The 24,249-nt window shown below is 38.3% G+C and overlaps 1 protein-coding gene across 1 annotated transcript; it reads right to left on the bottom strand.

Annotated features, from left to right (window-relative positions):
* Positions 1-11,079: 11,079 nt before the first annotated feature.
* Positions 11,080-24,105, bottom strand: vrk1 (VRK serine/threonine kinase 1). Its single transcript, XM_039671007.2, has 13 exons — positions 24,002-24,105; positions 22,216-22,385; positions 22,074-22,129; positions 21,525-21,594; positions 20,873-20,960; positions 20,596-20,704; positions 20,073-20,165; positions 16,898-17,030; positions 15,895-16,015; positions 15,594-15,652; positions 13,326-13,498; positions 11,475-11,568; positions 11,080-11,357 (listed from the first exon to the last, which is right to left on the bottom strand). Exons 2-13 carry the CDS (start codon positions 22,379-22,381, stop codon positions 11,239-11,241), a joined length of 1,281 nt encoding a protein of 426 aa, XP_039526941.2. The 5' UTR covers positions 22,382-22,385; positions 24,002-24,105; the 3' UTR covers positions 11,080-11,238.
* Between the last annotated feature and the right edge of the window lie 144 nt (positions 24,106-24,249).

A 24,249-nucleotide genomic window follows, 5' to 3' on the forward strand; every position in this document is an offset into this window, starting at 1 on the left:
GACTTCCAATGTTCTCTATAAATGCATAACTAATTAATGCAATTGTCTAATTTTACAAACAGCTGGATGAGTCAAAATGATCGTCTGTGGTGATCAACAGCATGTCACCGATGTTGCTGTTTTGCTTAACTTGTTTTGAACTAAAACAATCCTTTCAATTTTTACTTTCCAGCATTTTCACTTCATTAAAATTAAAACTGAGCCAATACACCCACTCGTATTTCTACCTACATTTCAGTGAAACATCTTCCAAAGTGGTTAGCCAGGCTTGCGTAGTTGCTGGAAGCTGATTGGCTGATGTCGGGTGAAGAGAAGGAGGTTCAGTAGGCTCATGGCCTCCTCTGAGGAGTTCCCCTTAAGGCAGTCTTCAGGCAAGCTTCAGGACAACACCAACATGCTATCACCATCCTTTGGAAAACAGTCTGGAGAAGACGTCACTATCCCCAGCTAAGAACCCATTTAATTGTACATTTATAGGTCCATTAAAAGTTAACGTTACCCTGATAACTATTTTCATGCCAACCAGGTATAGGTTGGAGTCAGTTTACATAAAACCACAGGGAACAACAGCCATTCTGTTAATGGACATTTCAATACCCGTATAAAAGAGGCTAAATAAGAGGAGGTTACCTCTCTGAACATAGCACACATGGCTTTCCACCATTCAGTGAGGAATTTAACATTGCTATACACACAAACACAAAATTAAAATCCAGCAAGCTCTGATTCGCTTCACGCACACTGCCATCACTTTTAGCTAGAGCTTCCAGTCAAAATAAATAGCAACTGATTGGGGGGGTGGGCTGGTCTTTGTGATTAGCCTGTCTTTTATCCGGTGTGGCAGGAACATTAAAAAATCAACTTCATTACAGTATACAGCATGCTGTTTTGCGGCGGTGTCCGTGTCCTACTATCCCTAAAATGAAAAGACACACGAGTCACAAATTGTTACGTGCAAACCTTACGCCTGATGAATTTATGAGTAAACTACAACCCTGTTCTTGTGGAAAGAGATGGAGGGGGATGAGCGTTAAACACAGGCGCACTGGTTTGAGGCCATCCACAGAGGGCAAATTCAACATGCATTTAAAGGGATAGTTAACCTAAAAATGAAAATCCTGTCATCGTTGACTCAACATCATGTCGTTTCAAACTTGTAGCACGCACTTTCTTCTACGGAACACAAAGATATTTTGATTAACGTTCCATTTGCTCTTTTCCATGTAACAATGATCTGCTTTAGAAATGATCAAGCACCAGAAAATACCCCATTGCTACATAAACACTATTCCAAATTGAAACTGTATATATAGTTCTAGTTCTTTCAATATAGCAACACCTTCGAAGTGAGAATGGGTTGCAACATTGCAGAGTTAAGCGAACCACTATTATCATTGCCTATTATTATGTTGTTTTATGGTCCAATTTGATGCTTTAAAAAGTTATCCAGTAAAACATATTACTTGTGTTCCACAGAGGATAGAAAGCCTTAGAAGGCAATGAGGGTGCATAAGTAAACGATTACATTTTTTTGTATTTAGTCGAACAACACATACTCTATGTTTCTGCGTGGATATTGAATGCATATTGATTTTGCTAATGAATTCCAAATATTTCAGGCGAGTGAGAAACACACAGTGTGTATAATTAACTTCTCTCCAGCCTCACTTTCCCAACGCTCCAGCCTCCTCACTCCAGCTTTGTCATCAGGCTATTGTGTTTACCATGCGAGAGTGTGTGCGTGTGTACGACACTGTCCTCTCTCTCTCCCTAAGGATGTTGCAGCAGTAGCCGTCTAATGAAGTCCCACAGAAGGGAACTAAACCTGTCTTGTTTTTTCATGCTCTCCTTTTGGGCCAAGAACTTAATTGGGGACTGAGTAACCAATTAACGCTGAACGATTGAGGGGACTCATGTGGAGAGCATAAGGTGGCTCGGCTAATATTGTTTGGTGCTGCCTAGTACCGGAGCAGGAGACGGTGGAGGCGGGGGCTTTAAGTGGGTAGGAGGGAGCTTTGGGGAGGGTCTAAATGGAACCATCGTTTAGCCTGGTGGCCGGAGGGACGTTTAATATCGAGGGACACTGATCGTTTACTGTAAGTGCTCGCTCCTTCTCCACCCCTGTCCAGCTGCCGCTGTGAAAAACCCATTAGTGTGTTTATGAGCAAGGAGGACACTGGATGTTTCACAAACAAAGCCGGATGTCCTTTCCGGAGACCAGCACAACTAGGTCACAAACAAATGCGAGGACAGGCAAGCGCTTCTTTGGGGGGGTGGGGGGGGGTGGGGGAAATCACATTAATGCCACCGGGACAGGGAGTCCCTCAATCCCTTCTTCATTAAAACTAAATAAAAAAGCCAGGTCATTTATCTCCTTTCCTCTAAAGCCATAAACACAAATAGGTTCACTCTCCTATTTTTCTCTCACTCAGTTCTACGACATATATCATTGACAATAAAAGTCCGCTTCTCAGGATTTACTGTACTAAATTGGAATGTAAAGAAAGAGAGAGATAACAGGGGTAATTGGAAGAAATATGGTAAGGATAATAACACCAGGGTTGCCATTAAGTTGTCCTCTTTGAAGAAGTGAGACGCACTGAGGGCCACTGGCATTCCAGCCTAGCATTGGCCGCTAGTCAACGGATTTAATCAAAACTAGCCTTGCATGCTGAGTGAGCCAACAATGGTGGGCGAACCCTGGGGGGCATGAACCCTCAAAAGCGTTTCAGCTGGGTCCTCAAATAACAAACGGATGCTAGATCATTGTGTCTGTTATTAATTGGATTACAATTAGCCAGATTTAACCCTTATTAATGGGGCTCCCGTATAGATGACGTGGGAGTCTCCGCTGGCCCAGCCAGAGAGGGGACCAGTGCTGGTCTCAGGATACAGCGGGAACCTGGAGGATGACAGTGACAAATCATCACTAAATTACAATAACTTCACGCCATCCCATGCAAGGTGCAGAGAGAGGGAGCAAGAGGAGGAAAGAAAGAGCATGACTACATAAATCATGACAATCATCCACAAAAGGAGCATATAAGATGGAGATACTTATGTAAAGAAAACATATTAAAGAATGGGAAAACAGCTATTTTAAAGAGCAAAAAAAAAAAAAAAAAAAACTTTTGGCGTTATAAAATAAATAATAGGCTACCATTAATTGTTCCTGTTTGTAAACTAAAATTGGGAAGTTCAGTATTTGGGTGAATCTTAAACAATACATATATATTTTTTTACATTTCCAAGGAAGCAAGTTTATGTCTTAAAAATGTCAAAATGTTTTTTTTGTTTTTTTAAACAAGTTTTCTCAGAAGTGATATCACACTAAATAAATAATTATATCTTTCACATTACAATAATCAGATTGATTTTCCATTGTGATAATGGGAAGTGGGGAGTAAATGCTTGCATGACAAAAATACAGTCCCTAATGGTCCCTTTATTAATATTGGTGTGAAACAAGAACTGGAGATTCATTCATGTGTATATCATGACACAATATTCTGTATACATTTATCTGATGAACAAAACTTCTGGTATTACTTAATTAGTTGCTTCTAACCAACACGAGTGCAAGTGTGTATGTAAGGTTTTCTAAATGTGTGCATGTTACCAAGGGGACAGTATCCAGGGCACGCTCAGGAGCACCATGGGAGAAGGGGAACATTATTACTGTGTATTCGGCTCAAAGCCACCACAGGAGGCCACCGTACCACATGCGAGCAGTCTTATCATCAAAAGTGTTCGAAATGGCTCATTCATTACATTTGGTGATGGGATTAGTCGATTACACAAAGCAATTTTTCCTTTATGTTTTTTTTTTTTTTGCACAATACCTTCACAAACTCCAGATAGCAAATGGACAGCAATGAGACGAGACATATGAATGGCTTTGTAGCTTATCTTACTCACTCTCGACCCACACACGACAGGACAAACCTTTGATACCGAATCTATTCGCTGACACTGCTCATGTTCCCAAAGCAAGCCTCTTCCGACCTCCGGCCTCTCCCACCGTGCCCCCGGTATGTATAAATGGTTTACGTCTTCACCCTCAGCAGCGCACCATATGTATAACTGCTCTTTTGCTTCCACTTTTTGTCCTCCCAGCAAAGAACCAGTAATGTTAAGGACGTCCTATTTGAATGACACCTCTATTGTATCAGCAGAGGCAGGGACAGCGGTCCTTTGGACTTGAACTTCAACTTGACCTTCTCGCCTGGATCGGATATCAAAACACGGTGCCATCTGGCCCAAGTTCTGCCCCCAGTGTGGGCTCAGGAGCGCAAGGTTAATATCATACGGTTAGGGAGCGGAATAGAGACTGCAATTATCTTCAATTCCAGGACAGAAAATCCTATTATTTGATCCTCGGTCTGACAGATGGAGCGGCAGACACATCCTCTCCCATTCCTGAGCAAACCAATCTGGTGGCTGGAGCCACAGCAACAGAGAAAGAACACAATGGTGGGAGAGGGCAGAGGGTCAGAAAGGTTGGCCCTTTTTTGTGTCAAGGAGGAGTGGTGCTTCATGAAACCTGAGCTGCTCGTTTCTTCTCCTCCCCACAAGCCGGACACCACTATAGAACCCGCAGGGCTGTCTGAAGCCCTCAACCATTAACTCTGCTGCTGGGAGCTGGAGGAGCTGATGACGTTATTTTATGGGAACCACTCTCTCAGAGGGGTCTCGCAACCTCATGGTTCACCATCATCATCATCATCATGCAGCTGCAAAAATACATTTTATAAACTGCAAAAGATTATACAACATGTGCACTATATATTAGGGCTGTCAGCGTTAATGTGTGCAATTAATTCAAAATCCTTAACGCGTTCAAATAATTTAACACAAATAAATGAGTGAAGCATGTGAAATTGCATCATTAACGTTTGATGATCTTAGAAGTCTGGAGTTTATCACCTTCTACAAAACACCTGTGACCCTAGTAGGTGGAAATTCTATCTACTTTGCTTCTCTATTCGCTATCAGATCATCTTAAGTTGCTAAACTCAGGGAAAGTTTTCAGTCCTATGATCCGGTAGGCCGAAGTGAATTCATTCTGATCGCAAATTATACTCATATTTCAACATGCAGGATAATGTTTTGATTCGTCATGTGTATGTTGTTTCTGTGTTTAGTAATTCTGAATGGCTTCATATAGGTTACTGAATTAGGTACATTCAAGTCAAGGGTGGCGATTGATTTCGGTTTTTTTTTGGCATCTCCATGTGTCCGGTGTCGCAACTTGACTTGTCTAAAATGTAAACAAGCTCTTTGCTGTTGTACTGTACTCACGGCGGACTGCGATTTTTTTTTTTTTCGTGTGTGCTTTGGTGTGCATAAATGTATGAATTATGCTATCGATTCCTTATGTCATTTGGTTAACTGGTGTCCTTTTGGAGTCTCCAAATGTTCTTTTTTGGAAAGAAACCTACAGAAAACAGTTTTGTGAGAATCATCTTATAAATCTGATGGTTTACTTTGCTAAAGAGCAGCCCATTCTCACTCCCAAGGCGTCACCTAACTGACGCCTTGGGAAGCATTTGGACATGCTTCAATATCTGACGCTTTAGGCGCCCTTTAGCGTCAGTCAGATGACGCCCTAGGATCGCGTGTACCCTACCCCCACCCCACACCTAAACCTAACCGCGTCCTCTAACTGACGCTTTCCTTTAGCGTCAGTTAGATGACGCCGTAGGATCGCGTCATGTAAGTGACGCTAAAGGGCGCCTAAAACGTCAAATATTGAAGCATGGTCAAAGGTGACGCCTTGGGGTGAGAATGCGTTGTAAAGAGCTGTGGCGAGCAGGACGAGGCCGAGGGCCTTGAGAGTTGTGCAAGGCCGGTGGCGAGATTACTAATGAGCGACAACAGTGCGACGCACCGGTCTCCGTATCTCTCGCGGAGGAGTGGAAGCATAAAAGGAGGAGTGACGACAGTGAAGAACGAGAGAGGCCAGGCCTGACTTTATGTTGTGTTTTATTTTGTTAAAAACTTTTTACGTAAGTTTTGTTTTGTATTTGTTTAATTTATTGTATTCAAATCTGTGAACGTTTGCTGGCTCCTGCTTCCTGCTTCCCACAACAACAAACTGCATTAAAATACATTAAAATACAATACAAAATTAACATGTTAAACAAGATAAATAGTGTATGTTTAAGTTCACGACAAAAGATGAAAAAGGCGATCAACCACAATGAAAAAATGTAATCTATTGCTAGCCCTAATAAGTATTAAGATAGATAGCATATCCTAGAAAAAAAAATAATAATTAAAATAATTATTGCTGCTTTTTTTAATTTTAAGGCAGCCTTTTTCTTATTTTAACAACTGAAATGGCACTCTTGATAAGGGGGTACAATTCATTCAAGAGAGTTCCTAAAATGCCATGACAAATCCAGCCACAAAATGACCACAATAGTGGTGTACGATGGACCCTAAATAGGCACAGCATGTTCCATAAGCCACATGCAATACCTTGCCCCAGGCATCCCATGGGCCTTGTGTTCAAGGAAAGATCTCAACTCCCTGCTGAACGTTGCCTACAGTTACTGTAGCAACACTGATAGTCCAGGACAAAACTACTAAGGTGGACTGAGCACATGAATTGCACCTGGGCAACCAAACCCTATCACTGATCTTTAAAGCATTGATAGTATCATAGCAAACATTTCCATCAGTGCAGCCATCTATCAAGAAAGATAATTGACTCCCTCTTAATACAGTTATGTTCAGTGTCCCATAAATTGCTTAGATAAATGTGTTTTCTTTAAACGACACACCCAGCGTGAAGACCATTAGATTGTGAGACTTAATCGAAGACCCGTAGCTCACAAGCAAGCATCCAGGCGTATTTTTTTTTTAAGCAGTGCGATTTTGATATCGCTGAGAGACGGCGATCACAGGCTAACGGGGTGGAACGCAAGTTTGAACATCCTCTTTAGGACCCCTTCAGAGTTCATTAGAACATCTACCAGCACTTCATTAGAAATCTTTCAGTGGGCATGAGATACGTGTCCATGTCACATTAATTAAGTCTCCTGCCTCTTCTATTTTCTCGCCGATGTCACCAGCATTTATTGGGCCTGAGCTTGGCACTCGTCACTTGTCTGAGACATGAAGAGGTTGAGGGAGGAGAGCCCTGTTGAACAGCACGGACAGTTCGGAGTAAGAGAGCTCGCCTCACGCTGATGAACATGTCTTTTTGATGACCACTAAACCCACTCAACGCCGCTGCCAAGGGTAAATCGAATTAAAGATTGCAATTTGGCCCGCAGACTTGGACTTGGCACTTTCGTTTTGGACAAGTCTTTCGCCTGGAGGATCAACGGCTTATGAGGCACAGCCTTTTCAACTTACAAAGAGTAAAAGCACACACTACACTGGCTAAATCCAGGTCATATATGGAAAAGAAAGAGAAAAATCTGTTCAGTTTTCTTTTAGTTTCTCTCCTGTTTCCTCAAAAACAAAAATTAAGCGTGTATCTACATTTTATCATGTGTAGTATCACCTTTGAAAATTGCAGGTAGTGGAGTGTTTAACATTCTCTTGTCAAGCATACCCCTGCTGGGACAATAAATGCCTGTCCAGTTTTGCTCACAGCGGCGGCGGCAGATTAGAAACAGCAGGAGGACGGTGTAGTGTGAATACAATACCGATAAGAACGCGCGTCTTAGCCCCATTGCTATGCCTTTCCTCGGTGAATGTGAGAACCTGCTGTTTTCTAATATTTACACACAACTAGAATAGCAAATGTACCATAACTGCAATGAAAGAGCTCTATCTCTCTCTGCCATGTAAAATCAGTATATTTCTTTTTTTCCATGTGTGGGTATTTTGGAATGGGGGCACATGGGGACGGGAATAAATACAAAACACAATAACAGTGAAATTTATTTTACCTTAAGGAGGAGAGAAAGATGAAAAAAAAAGTGGTTGTGTTGATAAATCACACATAAGAATCTATTCTTTTATGCCCCCAAAACACAAATGAAGATACGAGATGGAGAAATTTATCAGATGCCCTAACAGACAAGAAATGACCACAACAAAGTAAAAAGAATGAAGTATGTGATTATAATTAGCTTGGAACCATCATTGAAGACCTTTCATTTTTACATTCTATCACTGCCAACTACCCCCTCCCCTTATTCTGATACAAACCTGTGGCTTTGAATGTAGGAATTGTAGGACAGAAAATGCCAATGTTCCTAGAAATATCAAATAAGCATGAATGTAGTTTTTATTCCAACACGCAGTCAAAAGCTCATAAAATATCCTGTCAGCAGAATAATTTACATGCTTCTGTAAAAACACTAAAACACTCCCAATAAATAGTTTGGAGTCGGCAATTTTTAAAGTATCTTATGCTCACCAAGGCTTCTTTGCTTTTTATTTTTTATTTATTATTATTTTTTTATCCAGTTAAAACATTAATATTGTGAAATATTTGAAAAACATTATTTGTATAGTTTATTTTTTTTTAATGGATATATTTTTTCTCTAATTGAAAAGCTGAATTTTCAGTAGTCATTTACTCTAGTCGACATGATCCTCGTTTTAAAATGATAATTGTTTGTTCAAGAAACATTTCTTATTATTAATGGTGTGCATACTATACTACTATCTATTTACTATCACTTGTGCTGCTTAATATTTTTTGTGGAAACTGATATTTTTTTTTGTATCCTTTTATTAAAAAAAGTTAAAACAACTTTTTTTAATACATCTTTTATAACATTATAAACTAATTTTTATAAAGTGAATGCCACCTTGCTGAATAAAACTTTTAAAAAATACAAATACATATCTTAATGACCACAAACTTTTGAACAGTAGTGAAGCCCTAATAATAAATTCAAATAATTTCCCTCTTTTCCCTGTTTTAGGGTAAAAAAAATGGAGAACCATCTTGCCATTCCCTAATTCACAAAGTTCCATGAGCGCAGCAAGTCGATAAAAGCCAAAGTTTCGAAACAAGAACACTGGTTACCGTTAATAACAACCAACCCCCTTCCGAAACATTGAGGAAAGCAGAGAGCCTGTGAAACCTCTGTAAGGAGAAATTATTTTCCAGCATGCAGCCCTCCAGCAAACCCCAACAGCCCAAGACAGACTCTTAAAAACTAAGAGAGTGGATATAAACACAGGTCAATCAATGGCCACAGTCAGGACCATCAGAGCAGCATGTCCTCCGGTGAGGTACAGGTGGTAATGTTGTGTTTAAGGTTTGCCTCACCCACCCTCCTCCCCCCAGCTGTGCAATCATTATGTACTACTGCCCCCTACTGAGGAGCAATGGCTGTGCGCCCTGAAGGTCAGTGGTGAGGAAGGGGAAGAGAGCGCACAGGGGTGCACTTTAGTCCTCACTGTTGGAACAATCGATGCCAGCATCAGCTCAGGGCTCACGCGGTTCCGCTCTGAAAACAAACATTAAGAGAAACATCTTCCCCCTTCACTGTTCTTGCTGGGCCAACTGAGTCTAACTAGAGTTAACAAGGCAACCAAGGCCGTGGTCCCCCCTCAGCAAGGAAACCAGAGAGGGCGAAAGGTGGGAGATTGGCCTCAGAGGAGCTATGAAATGGGCAAATTGGGTATAACAGCACCAACAATGGTTTTTGTGTACATGAGAGATAATCGCTAAATCTGCCCTAGGGCAGATGATGATGGACAACTGCAATCAGTTTAGTGTTGAAAGAAAACACAAGTCAGGGTTTTTGGGAACTAGTTGCAATGGTTTGGACACTTAAGTGCATCAATTTACCGTGCCTTACCCAGGTTTTGAATACTTTGTGTTCAGACTTTACACGTCTAAATTCACAGAACACGCTGAAGCATTGAGAAATCAAATTCAAAATTTCAGATTCATCTAGGGCTGGGTAAAACTATCCTTTTTTTTTTTTTCAATTAACAATACATTTTACACTTCATTTCTAATTAATTGTGATCTTCATACCAAAATAACATCACCTCTTATTTAAAAGGGTATATCTTTTGATTAATTCCTATTTTCATTAACACACAAAAAAAAAAAAAAAAACCGCAACGTGACTAATGTAATCCAACTCAAAAACAAATGGCTCACGTGACCCTGTTATTTAAAATAATAGTTCAAAACAAAAGTTACTTGTTTGAATCAGTCTGAAATGGCATATTACAGCATTAACAGAATGATAATTTCTATTTGTATGCAGGCAACCAAATAAATCAGAATTTGAAAATCAAATCCATATCAAATATAAATCAGACCCTGTGAATCAGAATTGAATCAGCAGATCTGTTTTGATTCCTTCTTAGATTGTGGCAGCAACATTCTTGTGCCCCAAAAGAATACATGCCTGAGTTTGGTTTTAATACAAGTGCATTTCCTCAAACTCCTGGAAAACATAACTCTGCTCTTCCAGTCACGACCCTGTATACATGCCATATCTATTATTCATGTATTCTAACCTGTCCTCATCAAATTATTCCTGTCCCCTCAATGTCATATCAAATTTACTGCGATTACAAAGCAAACAATTCAAGATGACACTTGGACCTAAAAATACACCTGCGAATGCTGCCGTGCTTTATCAAAACCAGCGATAAAGTTACAATGCATAACAAGTGGTGCAGCCACAACTAACTTTTAATGATAGCTCTTTGAAGCCATTTCCTAGCGGAGAACAGGAAGTTAAGAAAGACTCAAGTGAGAGTGACATGGAAAGTAGGACCCAAGTGCTAGTCTTTTGTCTCCACCTGATCAAATGGCAGCCGAGCAGAAAGGCGCAGAGCCCCCTTCTCCAAAAGCACGTACCGGGCTCAGTGGCGTCTGCCACACGTTCGCCTGCCTCGATGCAGGTATCAAAGACCAGCTCGCCTCTCCCACAGATGTCGAAGTGCCAGCCGCATGGCGGCTTTCATAGCACAACAACAAGGGGAAAATGTGGCGGGGGAAGAGTCGGGACTCTGAGCTCCTTCAGGGATTTCCTTATCGGGGGCAAAGCAATCCCCTCTGGACCTCATCCGCATAGGCTTGATTATTCAAGGCATTACAAAGGAATGAAAATAACTCACAACTCAAAGCCACTGTCGTTTTTTTTTTTACCTCTTATTTATTATCATTTCAGTTGCGAGAGAGTGTGCCCAACACCCTGCTAAAGTTTAAGAAAATGAAACCACAGGGAACAAACACAGACCAGACAATTTAAAAGATAGAAAAAGGAAACAACTTGAACTAGAGTTCGAAGAGGATTAAGAGTTCTTCTTGGGCCTTCCTCTGCTTTTCTTCACCGCAGGATCAGAGGAGGCCTCAGCTTCTTTTTTTGCCGCCCGCTTTGCAGGAGTCGCCGCCTTTTTAGCTCCATTCACGTCTAAGCAGGTTACATGATCATTTTAAAGTGTTTATCACTCCCATTGTTACTACATTTGATGAAGATTGCAAAAGGGTAAAGCTAGAGATTACTCTAATGTCTATTAACATGGCTTACCCTTTTTCTGTGGAGCTCGCCTCTTCTTTGCAGGGGCGTCTTCGGTTTCATCAGCAGACTGGCCTTTTTCCTCTGCTTTCTTTCGCTTGGAAGTCTTCCCGTCAAAAATAAAGATACGAACATGAGGATGGAAAAGATGGAAGAGCAGTGGTCAATTCACTTGCCAACAGCAACCTTGGAGGAAGATCAAATCGACTACTAAGAAGGGATGATTTCTGTAAGAAATCATCATGTCAGAATGATTTCTGTAAGATCATGTGACACTGAAGGCTAGAGTAAATAGTGCTGAAAATTCAGCTGTCCCATCACAGGAATACTTTATACATTAAAATATATTAAAACAGAAAATGTATTTGTAATAATATAAAAATTGTAATAATATTTCACAATTTACTGTATTTTTACCAAATATATGCAGCCTAGGCGAGCATAAAAGACTTCTTTCAAAAACTTACCAAACCCAAACAGAACTCCAAAAAAAAAAAAAAAAAAAAACTTACTATGGCTTAAACTATTTTAACAATTTCATCAATCAAAAATCCTTGTTTTTTTGTCCCCTCCTCAAATGAAAACTCTAGCATTGAAGCTCAAGTCCTCAATTCAAAGAAATGGTGCTAACCGAACCAGGGGTTATGAAGAAGATGCACTTAACGACAGCAATCAAATTCTCCCTTTTCTTCACTCAGACTGCATAATGAATGCTCGCCCCTCTCTCGGACTTGAACTATCATCCTTACTAGCCCCCCCACACCCCCTCACATTTCCCTTCCATTTTGCCAATTGCTGCCTCATGATTACCATCCAGACCCTGCTGAGCTGAACAGATTGGCTCGATAATTACATACAATAACGGCAGTGGGCAGGTAACCCTCAGCTGGCATGGGCCAGCTCCCTGGTGGCACCTTCCATATGCAAACTGCATTGTGGGAAGTGAGGAGAGTCCGTCCCCTCCCGTTGTAAGTGCGGCTCGCTGATTGCCGGCCCGCGCCGACTCCAAGGTTACCGTGTCAGCAAATTTGTGATACATTAGCAGGGAATAAACACAGGCACTCAGGACCTGTCTGTGGGAGGAAGAGGAGGGGCCACTGGGATAAACACCCGGGCGCTGGAGAGAACCTGAGATGCAGACGGCTTTGTTGCCAAGAGTTCTTTGTGCCGGACCCCATGAATGAAGCCACGGTCTTATCATTTTCACAAAGTATATGCCATCAAGGGCATCTTTGCGGGCTCGGACAGTTTGTTTTACACACGATACACGTGACGGCTGCAGAATTCACTTCTAAAGATCATATCGCTTGAAATCCAGATAAAACGATTGAGTGATTAACGAGATCTTTTTTTCAGAGCAAGTATTCAGAGAGAGCTCTCATACCAGCTGACACCTTGAGGGTGTTGACTGCAATATAGGATAAGAAACTAAGGTCAAATTACGTTCTTCCATTTGAAATGCAGAGATAAATACTAAAAATTAAGATATTTAACCATTCATAAAAATATTAACATCATAACATGTTAAAATGAGGTGAGCAAAGAGCATGTTTGTGTGTCGGCTGCAAAATCCATACAAGCTCAAGAAACGTTCGTTAAAAGCATTGCACGTTAATTGTATTTGAAAATCAATGCGCTCGACCGCATTTCCTACTAACCTGAGCAATTAGTCTTGGATCGTGTGTGAGCATTTTCAAATTTGAATCTGCTTTCAGAAGGTAAACAAATTATAGGATGTTGAATTGGCTTCTTCTTTTTTTACGCCGGCTTCAAAAAGGGACTGTCAGAGCATTTTCAATGTGCCGGGAATGAGGGAGTGCCACAGAGGTCGTTTTTTGATGTTCTACTGAAGGTGGCTCTCACCTTGACAGAGGGCGGGCCCATGCCGTTAGTTGACATGGTGAAGTCCAGCTTTTTGTCATCTGTCACCCCGATGGTCTTCAGGCCTTGCTGCAAAATACCTCGCAATTTTGCATAATCTGGCTTGTCTGTGTATCCGAGAGCCTTGACCTCTTGCATGAACTTCCCCATTTCCTCTGGAAATTGAAAAAGACATTACGCACAACATTTAAATCTTAATGCAGATGGATTTTTTTTTCATTCAGACATAGCGATACAGCTGCATAATGTTAAAGACACGTCTGGGTCAATAAGCAAACGAAGAGCATTTATGTGTGTGATTAAGCAAAAGAAGTCCAACGTTAATAAGTTGTAAGTGCACGTATGTTTGTGCGTTTAGCGTTGACAGAACAGTCCCTATAGGGCAGTGTCTTCACAGCAGACGCTCACACTTTAACCTTCAGGCTAAGTTTAGAGGAGAGGGGCTGACATTTGTCACTTTGTTCCTTTTACTTCTCCGCTCACAAACTGTTGTTTACTGTCGGCTGCTAAAATAGTCACACCAAACAGAATTAGTCGTGATGGCCGTGCTAACAGTGCTGCCTCCCATCACCTCGGTGTTGTGATGCGCCGTGTACGCACAAGACAACAGCCTGAGGAGGGATCTCGCCGTCTGCCGCGCGGCTGTCACACGGCTTAAGAACTGCCATCACATCAGCGACTGAGCAAAGGGAGCCAAAGACATCTTTGATTTTTAAATGACACAAAGAAAGAACGCCCTAAAGTTCTGCAAAAGTACAGACTGCCACATACTGACTGCAAAACTAGGCAATGCAGAGGTCGAGAACAGAGAAGGGTGAAAAACAAGTTTGTTTAAAAACTGTTTTGTGGTCGAGCGGGGTAGCTGATACAATGTTTATGTGCACTTTTTTGTCAATTTTTAGATTTACTAAACATTTCACTAAAATATTTGTCAACAGAAAATGTATATCTGTATAAAAAGTGGAAAGTGATTACACTCCAGTTTAAAGTTAGTGTGAGAAGTTGTGAGAATTAGCACTATATATGATAGATTAGATATAATTAAGGCTAAATCAGCAGGTCGACACTCATTACCACGAGAAGAGGCCCTCGTGCTCTTGTTTGTGGATCAGAGCTCGAAAGTGCGTCTATTCAATTACCGCTTGGCAGACAAACAAAAAAATACTACTGCAGAATTCACAGGTGCTTCTGCGGTCGCTACCGAGTATGCTTAAATGCCATTTAGTTGTGAGAAACTGCTTAAAGGGGATATCTAATGCTATTTCACATTCTGACTAATTTACACTGTTAAAAAGTTGGGATTCTCATGCTTAACATGGCCAAAGTTACAAAAAACGAGTTGGACACATGACTAAATTGACTCCCTCAGGGTTTGTACAAGTTTCGGGTTTTTTTTTTTTTTTCTTCCCCCAAGTAGGCCCTGTATGACACCACAACAGGTGGAATTCCTTGTATCGGCATTTCTCTCAGAAGAGCGTGTGCACGCATCATAGCGAAAGCAAGCGAATGCCCATCAACATGCTAAATATGGGTTACGGAAGCCGTTGGCAGCGCTGTCATTTTGTTTTTAGACCACGAAATCAGTGTGTTTTGGTTGTGAGGGAAAGATAACCTTGTTCGGCTTCCCAAAGAACACAGCATTACAGTGGATGCAGTCAGTGTTTCCAGGGCAGCCACAGAGTTTGTTGCAAGTGTGTTTGTTTGTTTCCGGCACTTTGGAGACAAATGTTTTATAAACAAGGCCCAGTTTGATTCTGGAATTGCAGACCGTTTGAAACTGAAAGATGGTCCAGATCCCGGTCATGAGTCGGAATTGCAGGTGGTAAGTAATGTCAAATGTCTGTGTTTTGTTGGCAATCGGTACGTAAATGTATATATTGTAAACAACACGAACGTATAGAGAATCAAAAGTTATCCAGGGATAAAGAGATTTTGTATTGTGCGTGGCTCTTTAGCTCAGCCCACCGCCAGGAGCTGTACAGTTTTTTGGAAAAAAAACAGTACAGCGTATCTCTCTTTTATAAATCTGAATACTCTTCGGAGATATGAAGGATGCAACACCACTCTATGGTCACTCAAGATTAACATGAGATTGGCAGAAACTGTTATGTGCCATTTAAGGTCCAATACTATTAAGCTGCTGTAATAAAAACTATATAATAGATCATTTACAACCAAAGTGCATTCATCTTTTTAAATATATGAAAGTTTCTCCTATGAACTTAAATAATGCTATGTTCTTTTTCTCACCTGGTTTATTTTCGGAAGTGAAACAGCTTTTCAAAAACTCATCAATATTGTCTCTACACCTGAGGAGAAAAAAAAAAAATGGATCATACAATATCTTGAAATGTATTTCTTATAATGTATTAAATCTAACCCATGATTATTATCCAGAAATTAGTTTGAAGGCAATTAAGGAATCAAATGAATTAGTCAAATAGCGTTTTTCATGCATTAATATCGAATGGAAAAAAATAAGGTAGATTACATCTTGGTTCAGAAAAAAAGTAAAATCCAAAATGCTACAAGTGAGGTTTAAGATACTCACCTGAGTTTGGAGTCTTTGACATACAATGGGTCCTGAAGTTTGTCCTCCCATGGCAGACGGCCACAAAGCCACTGGATCATGCAGTAACCCATGATTTCCAGGTCTGCTCTTCTTGAAGGGGCTGAAATGTAATATTTCCCCCCACACTTAATAAAACATTAACTTAAGAGGCCATTTTTAAGGGGTTGCCCACTTTTGTAGTAATTAATGCAAAGTATCAATAAATTAACATTTAAGAACATTATTCAGGGTTTTTCCCACATTGAACATTTTTTGGCGGCCACAACTCATCTGTCCAACACTGAACTCACGATATGTCTGAATCAGTGTATAACAAATCGGTAACACTTTACAGTAAGGTTCCATTTATTAAACTCAAGATAATTACGTTAGTTAACATTTACTATTAATAAACTTCTACAGCATTTATTAATCTTGTTAATGTTAATTTCACCATTTACCAGTAGCCTACAACAGTTGTATTTGTTAACATTAATTAATGCACTGTTAAGTAACAAGAACAAACAATGAACAACTGTATTTTTTATTGACTAAAATTAACAAAGATTAATAAATACAGTAACAATTACTCATGGTTAGTTCATGTTAGTTAGCCTAAAACATTTACAATACGGTTTGATTTTAACATTAGTTAAGCGTTACAAACAAATCATTTACTCAGAATACCTAATAAAATTATAATCTAAGTGTGCTTACTCAATTTTATTTAGTACGAATGGTTAGCAAGATTTAACCTTAATAAACTACAGTTTTTTTTTCAGCTTATTTAAATGACAATGTAGAAACTTAGGCAAAATAATCATTTAGTTTAGATTGGGGTGAGGTGAAACCAGAAAAAAAGTGCAATGCATTTTATTCAACTATATATACGTATATTACTAAATAACTATATAAAAAAAAATAAATAAATCTAGTTTTCAGGTCATATTCACCTAGTCTAAACTTAAAAGTGAAAATAGACCAGATTGTTGCAATTTCTTACCAACTCCTTTGTGCGCATCAATACTAGTGAACTCAATGGTCCCGTCATGACACCTCTTTGGGTCTTCTTTGTATTCCTTTGGCACACCTTCAGGAGAGTATCTATAGGCCAATCCATAATCCACTAAATATACCTGGGTTAAACAAAAAAATAAATAAAATCATAAGCAATTTTTTCCTGTGCAACAACAATGTAAATCACTTCTAAATTAATTACAGAAAATTAAAAAGACTTGTAAATGAAATAAGGTTACTACAAATAAAATCACATATGCAGCTGCAAATAGACTGACTGCCAATTAGCAGTGTCACATATAAGAGGACAATTAACACATTGATAGAAGCAATTTCAAAGCAACAGGAAGCAGCTAACAGGGTTCCAAAGATACTAAAACAGTCTGCACAAATTGCAGGTGCACCTATTACCCCCCCAAAAAAGTGCAAAATTATTTGATGTGTTCAGGTAGTGTCTCAAAAATAACTGTATACACCAATTTGCAACAGTAAACATTAACAGCTCACCCACAGTGACAAACATCACTAACTTTTAAGAAAAACTACTTAAACTTTAACTTTGTCATGCGGTGTACAAAACTGCATGACAAACGCACAGAAATATAATCAAGAACAAAAGTGTCCTCCCAAAGTGAAAATGTATATAGTCTGAAGAGTCACTTTTTACCCTGCGTTTTACATCTGGATATGTTTATGTGAGATCAAAGAGATCAAAATGTCTTCAACCCACACTTGCCAACTATTAAACAGTTTGTAGGATGGTCATCTATCTCAAAGTAGTCAGTTCTTCTACAAATTTGTGGAAATTGTTGTACAAAAATAACACCATTTTACTAAATCAGGTGAATGCTACAAGGTTTACATAAATGATATTCCAATACTGCACAAACAGCAAAACACAGGCATAAACAGGCATGATAACACCGTAATCACATTATTACCGCTCTGACCAAAGTGCGCATGTGAATGTGCATAGATTTACACGAATATCGTGTGTTGTTCACACTTCATGAATGAACTCCATAACATTATTCTGAATTTTTCTCTTCTCCAAATCACCAAACTCGGTCAACAACTTGCAGAGTATGCAAACCCGGCATTGCGATGTTCATCACAGAGCCGAATAATATCCAGTACATCCATATAAATGTATTTTGAATTTGATGCTAGTAGATTTTAAACAATGGCCAGAAACATGCATACTGTATGCCTATCTGAGTGTGATATAACCATACTTATAGCAGATAATAAGAATAATGAAAATTGCATGTTAAATCAACACAAAGTACGATTTTTTACCTAAAAATAATGTTTCCAAAATCGTTTCAGTGGTTCATCAAGTCGTGACATGGTGAAATGCACTCATGGATTATCCTTTATCTGATATATCCACACTATGTAAGATTGCCAAATGAGACATAAGAAAACGGCCGTGTGCGTGTGCGACAGTAGGATGCGGTAGGCTAAATTATTTACGACAGCAGTAACGGACAATTCCGCTTCCAACCTGTAGGGCGACCGCAGAGGAAAAGTTACTTGGTGTTGCTTTAACTGGAGTAAAGAGTTCTGTTTGTGTCTTACTGCGATTGACCTTGATTATCAGAAATAATCACATTATTGGTGAACATGTAAACAGTCACTGATGTCTACGGTAGTGATCAAAATAGAGCAAATTACCTTATGAAAGAAACTTGGAGCTTCAAATAACGATTGTATCGATTACATTGTTACATTGTTACAATGGGCACCTGGTGACTGTTAAAAAATATATTTGTCATTGAATCATTCATTCAAGAGACTTGGAAAAAAAAATGCTGACACATCCAGTAATGGAACAAGTGAAGTATTTATAATTTAGTCATTATATATATATATATATATATATATATATATATATATATATATATATATATATATATATATATATATATATATACAGTTTGAATGAATGATTCAGATTAATTAAATGTTTTAAACAGACTGCAGCCATTAACATTTTGTCAGAAACTCTAGTAAATTATTTTTAGTTGCATGTACCAAATCATGGTAATATTGAAACAAAACAAACAAACAAACAAAAAAATCTCATTTTAACCAGAATCATGCAGCTCTATACTAGGATGAGTCAAACCTTTTTATTTCCAGCCTAATCTAGATCTGCATTTGATTGATCTTTTCATATTCTGGACAAGGAGTTCTGTTTTTCCACCCTTGTCCATCCTTCACTTATAAAGTGTATACATAATAAATTTACGAAATAACATTTATTAAAAAAAAAGTGCTGCAAATGTGTCTCTAATTACAAGTTTGCTTTGTAAAAGAATTTCAAATCCATTCAAGTGGTTACTGATTGATCACCTTACTAAAATGTATGTTAACATTACTTTCAGATGTTAATTTAGTAAAAGCTTTGCCTGACTGATTTTATCTTTAACTCATGAGTTTGAGTCTTTTGGAATCATTTGTTATAAGATCCAGTTCATAAGAGTAACTTACATTCAGTTCAGAATTCAGTTTTTGCTGTTAGTATTAAAGAGCATTCTTATGTTCTTCTCATAGAATGACACTTCAAATCATTCCTATATCTGATTGAAATGAAAAAATAACTAGGCATTTGTCTTATTTAGTTTACAACCGGTGCATTTCAGTGTCTGTGTACTTAACACACATTTATAAAACACAGAAATACATATATTCAGAAGCAAAGACCCAAGTAATTAAAAAAAAGGATGCTCAGACTCACCAAGTAAGCAGTGACTAATCCCAAGAGGCCGAGTTTTAAATTGTGACTTTAAAAATAGCATCTTAATAATACACCACTGATACATTATTAATCTTCAAATTAAATATTTGCCCCTGCCCAGGCCCCCCAACCTTATTTGCTAGAGACAGCTTCAATACTGTCTCTAATCTCTCCAGTTTATGAGCCGCATTAAAGGCTTAAATTGTTTTGCTTTTTTCCCACCCAAATCTCATTAACAGATGGAAAAAAAAATAAGACAAGTAGTTTCTTACATTGCAAATCACTGGTACTCCAATTAAAAGAAGTAGGAGCTCTGTATAGTCCTACAGTTTGCACACCCTGTCTATGTCTCTACAGTTAGAGCTGTACAGCCATGGCAACAGAGATCTGTTAAACATGTGGAAGGCTTGAAACAAACCTGATTGGGGTTGGTGTAGGACAGAAGAAGGTTGGATGCTTTGATGTCTGCATGCACATATTCATGGTCATGGATGTACTCCAGAATGTCAAGCTAGAGATGAAAGATTTGTTAGAATATGAGATTTTATAATAACACTGGAATGTAAGATTCTCTCTCACTGCATGCAATGCCACAAACACTCACATTGAAGATTTCTGTGCATTTTAAGAGGTTTTTGACAAAGTTTATTAGTTATAAATGTTCAATAATTATTTGTATATTATTCTATAGAAGAGTGGCCTCCCTCATTGCTCATTTTATTTTAGTAACCCCACCTATTATTGGAAATTTTGGTTGTGAAATAAATTAATCACGAGTGACATGTGAAGGGTATTTCAATGACATGAAATATTTGCTTTGTCAAGATGTCAATTTGAAGATATCATAACTGTCAGCGAAACAAACAAAACATAACTTGATGCACGATTAAACTTTCAACAGTTTACTTATTCTGATAGACGTCCACTTAGAAGAAACCTACAAGTCTGAGACCCAGTTGAAGAACCAGTTTCCTTGGAAATTTCTTATCATTTGCCTCAAATTTCTTCTGTAGATCTGTTCCAAATCGATCCATGACCATAAATCTGTACCTGTCATGAAGATTAATGTGAAATCATTACATTTAAGCAGCATTCTTGTGCGTTCAAATGCGCAAAGATGTTTCCTAAACATTTTATTTATAGGAAAAAGAAAAATGAAAAAAAAAAAAAAAAAAATATTCATTATGCACTACTTTTGAAAATTATGATTTTTCCTACCTCTTACCACCTTTCTCATGAAAACCTGAGCCCCAATATTTTGGAACTCCCAAATAGTCGATTTTCCTTGACTTCATCCAAGCCCCAACTGAATCAAAATATAAAACATTCTGTCACAAACCCAAATCACAACACATTACCATTTCACTTCCCAGTGAAAAGAAGAAACACTACAGTGAGACCTGATACTGAACTAAGACAATCACACTAACAGTTAAAACCAATCACATGATCAATTCATAAAGAAAAACAAATTGAAAACTTATTATTTAAACTTGTTGGTGCTCAAAGTAATATAAGAGTATTCCCCAGGGACCAAACTGTGAGTGTGCCGCAAGGTAATCTGCTGGTGGGACAAATATTTACCAACATTACAATATTCCAATGAATAAAACATGAGCATCCCTTAGTAATATAGCATTTAATTGTCAAGGGAGACTGACATTTGGATTGTTATTAAATAAAGCGCAAGATTGTGGCCTTGGGGCAGCCATAAGAGCCACCAAAAGCAGAGAGTTGTGGTTTGTCTGCCTCCATAAGGCCCTCAATGGTGAGCTCAGAACTTTTTTTAATTAAAAGAGTTGCTCTTCGACTTTTTTTCAGCCTGGCTCCTCATGCATATGAGAGTGTGTCTGCAGTCAGAAGGGCATACTTAGATCAGGTTTGGCAGCTCGCATGTAGAACTTCAGTTCAGAGAAGAGAGGTCCATTATCACTTGGCTCCTGCAACACAGTAAAAATAAGTACCAAAAATAAATGACATTAAGAAAAAAAAAAAGAAGATAAAAATTAACCATACATATAAAAAAAAAACCTGTAGAGGGAAAGTATACTTATATTTTCACATATCCATACCATTTTAACAAAGCACAAAATTTTATTTGAAATGCTTGTAAAATGTAAACATGTGTTCATTCAAGGAAATGTGATTGGTAAATGCTCATGCAAAAGTCTCTGGCACTTTTTTTGTTTATTTAATAATAAATGCAATGATTATCAAAAATTGCATTTTTATTTAATTATTTTCTGTTGTATTCTATTTTTATTTTTTTTTCTAGTTAAGGCCACAGAAATTCTTCAACTGATAAATTACATTAAAAACGAATTCTGACCACCCAAACATAACAGGCATTCGAAGAAATTCAAACTCTGGACACATACCTACCATTAGCAACAATAAAAAGATACACACTGTCCCTTACCACTTTAATGACATAAGGTGCATCAGTGCCAACAGATCCTGATGAGTCTTCATTAGCTAAAATGAAATATGACAAATTTGAACAAATGTTAAATAAATCTAAATAAAACATTAGAACTTCATACTTTTAAAACAAATCTTACCGAGATACAGCAGGCCAAAACCTCCCTGCCCAACAGCAGATCCAAGCTTCCATTTTTTCTTTGCATTATCTGTAAGGACTTCTCCAGGTGGGAATTCTTCAGCTAGTTTCCTCTTGGGTGGAGCTCTCGCTTTCTTCACCCCACCTGCCTTGGACTTAGGTGGCATTTTTCTTAAATGTATCAAACAAGACAAACCCAATCATCATTACAACTGAATTTGGGACCACTAGGGTTTAGGACTAGGCATTGTATGGAGTTTGTGTGTTATATCTATATATTCTTATAAATGATTTAGGATGATATGAGGCAATATACAGTAGTCTGATATTACGAGCGCATCGACCCTGAGTGAGCTGATGTGGGGAAAGTGGATAATCCAATTTGTCCTAAGCATGATGCTATACATTAAGGGCTTCAAAATAATTCGTAACACGTATAAAGTGACTTGCTCTGACAGATACTTGAGCTGTTTAATGCATTTGCTATTAGGTGTCTGTCCTAGTGTATAACTTACTTTCCACAGGTATATTTTCTGTCTGTAAATATATTACCATTTTGCTGTCAGGACAGGAGTGGACAATCCTTAGCAAGTCTCTGCTAAATTTCTCAGACTTCAGGGAACAAGCGCCATCTTACACATTGCATCAGCCTACATGGTTACAATCACTATTTTCATAGCCTTTAATATGAGGACAACATTGGGCAGGATGTGAAATAACAGTAAAACAAACAAAAGATAATTTTGTTATTTAAATAGAAAAAAGTAGAAAATACAGAGATATGCACTGTATATCAGCACTTAAGACACACACACAAAAAATAGATTGTTGTCCATATTGCCCAGCCCTCCTAAGGATAATAGTTTTATTTTCCATTATTTCTAGTTATATACAACATGTTTTTGATTACATTATATATAGAGAGTGAATAGTTTCATTGAAAACGTTACTTACATTCAACATGTCTAAATACATTTTTATTATAAACTGTTTTGTGGAATATTTTTCTAAATATTTGCTTAAATTTGGTTGGTGTCCTACAATTATATTTTATTTATTTTTTAAAATAATAATAATAATAATACTAATGGAAATAAATAAACAAGGTCGAATTAAAATAATTTTCATTCTGGAAGGCCTGACCATCAGATGTAGTGTATTCACATATCTGATTATGGACATAACTTTACCTATAATGAACACATGAGCTTTTTCAGAGATACAGGCCTACTTTACACTAACTTACCTGTGCAAACAAGACTAGGGTGTGACAGACATGTGAGGTGAGTGTCTCTGTCATAATTATAGACGTAGATATATTGAATAGCCAGACTTTCAACATGAGACATGTACTCGTATAAGCACTAAGTTACAATTAATGACAAGGTCAGTGACGATGACACTTGCGTTAGGGATAGTTATGGTTTCAATTTGCAGTCCTGACAATGATGCCGTTTGTTTCACTTTTATATTTTAAAGAAAAAAACAGACATTAATAGATTTGCATGGCTTTACTTTGTTTGGGAATGACACAAGTATTTAGGAGAGATAAACATGCGGATAATGTCACATAATATTATCAATGAAAGTGACGCTGAGTTATTTATATTGTATTTGGGTGGAAACTGCGTATCAACTAGGTTATTTCAACTCGCTATGCTAGCAGAGTTAGCTGCCTTATGCCGGCTTTGTATCACAATAGAGCCGATAATGTGTACTCATAATCCGCTAGTAAACATATTTGGACATGACACTTTATCAAAGCAGATCGAGAATATTCTACCAACCTTTACGAGCGTAAGTGGCAGGTTGCAAGTAACAGCTCTTCCTCTCCAAAGTTCCCGCAAAACGGCTCTTCAGAGTGAAGCTCAGCGATCGCGATTGGTTAGAAAGAGGGCTGCGTGTTTCCTGGTTTTGCAATGCCTTATGGGATATGTATTTTTCCACAAACACTTAGCCAAACTACGATGTTTTGTTATCATAATAAACAGGCTAATTTGAAAAAAAAAAATGCTGCCAAACTTTTTTTTTTTTT

This window comes from Pimephales promelas, chromosome 15, assembly GCF_988280905.1.
Source record: "Pimephales promelas chromosome 15, fPimPro1.hap1.1, whole genome shotgun sequence".
Classification (NCBI taxonomy): Eukaryota; Metazoa; Chordata; class Actinopteri; order Cypriniformes; family Leuciscidae; genus Pimephales; species Pimephales promelas.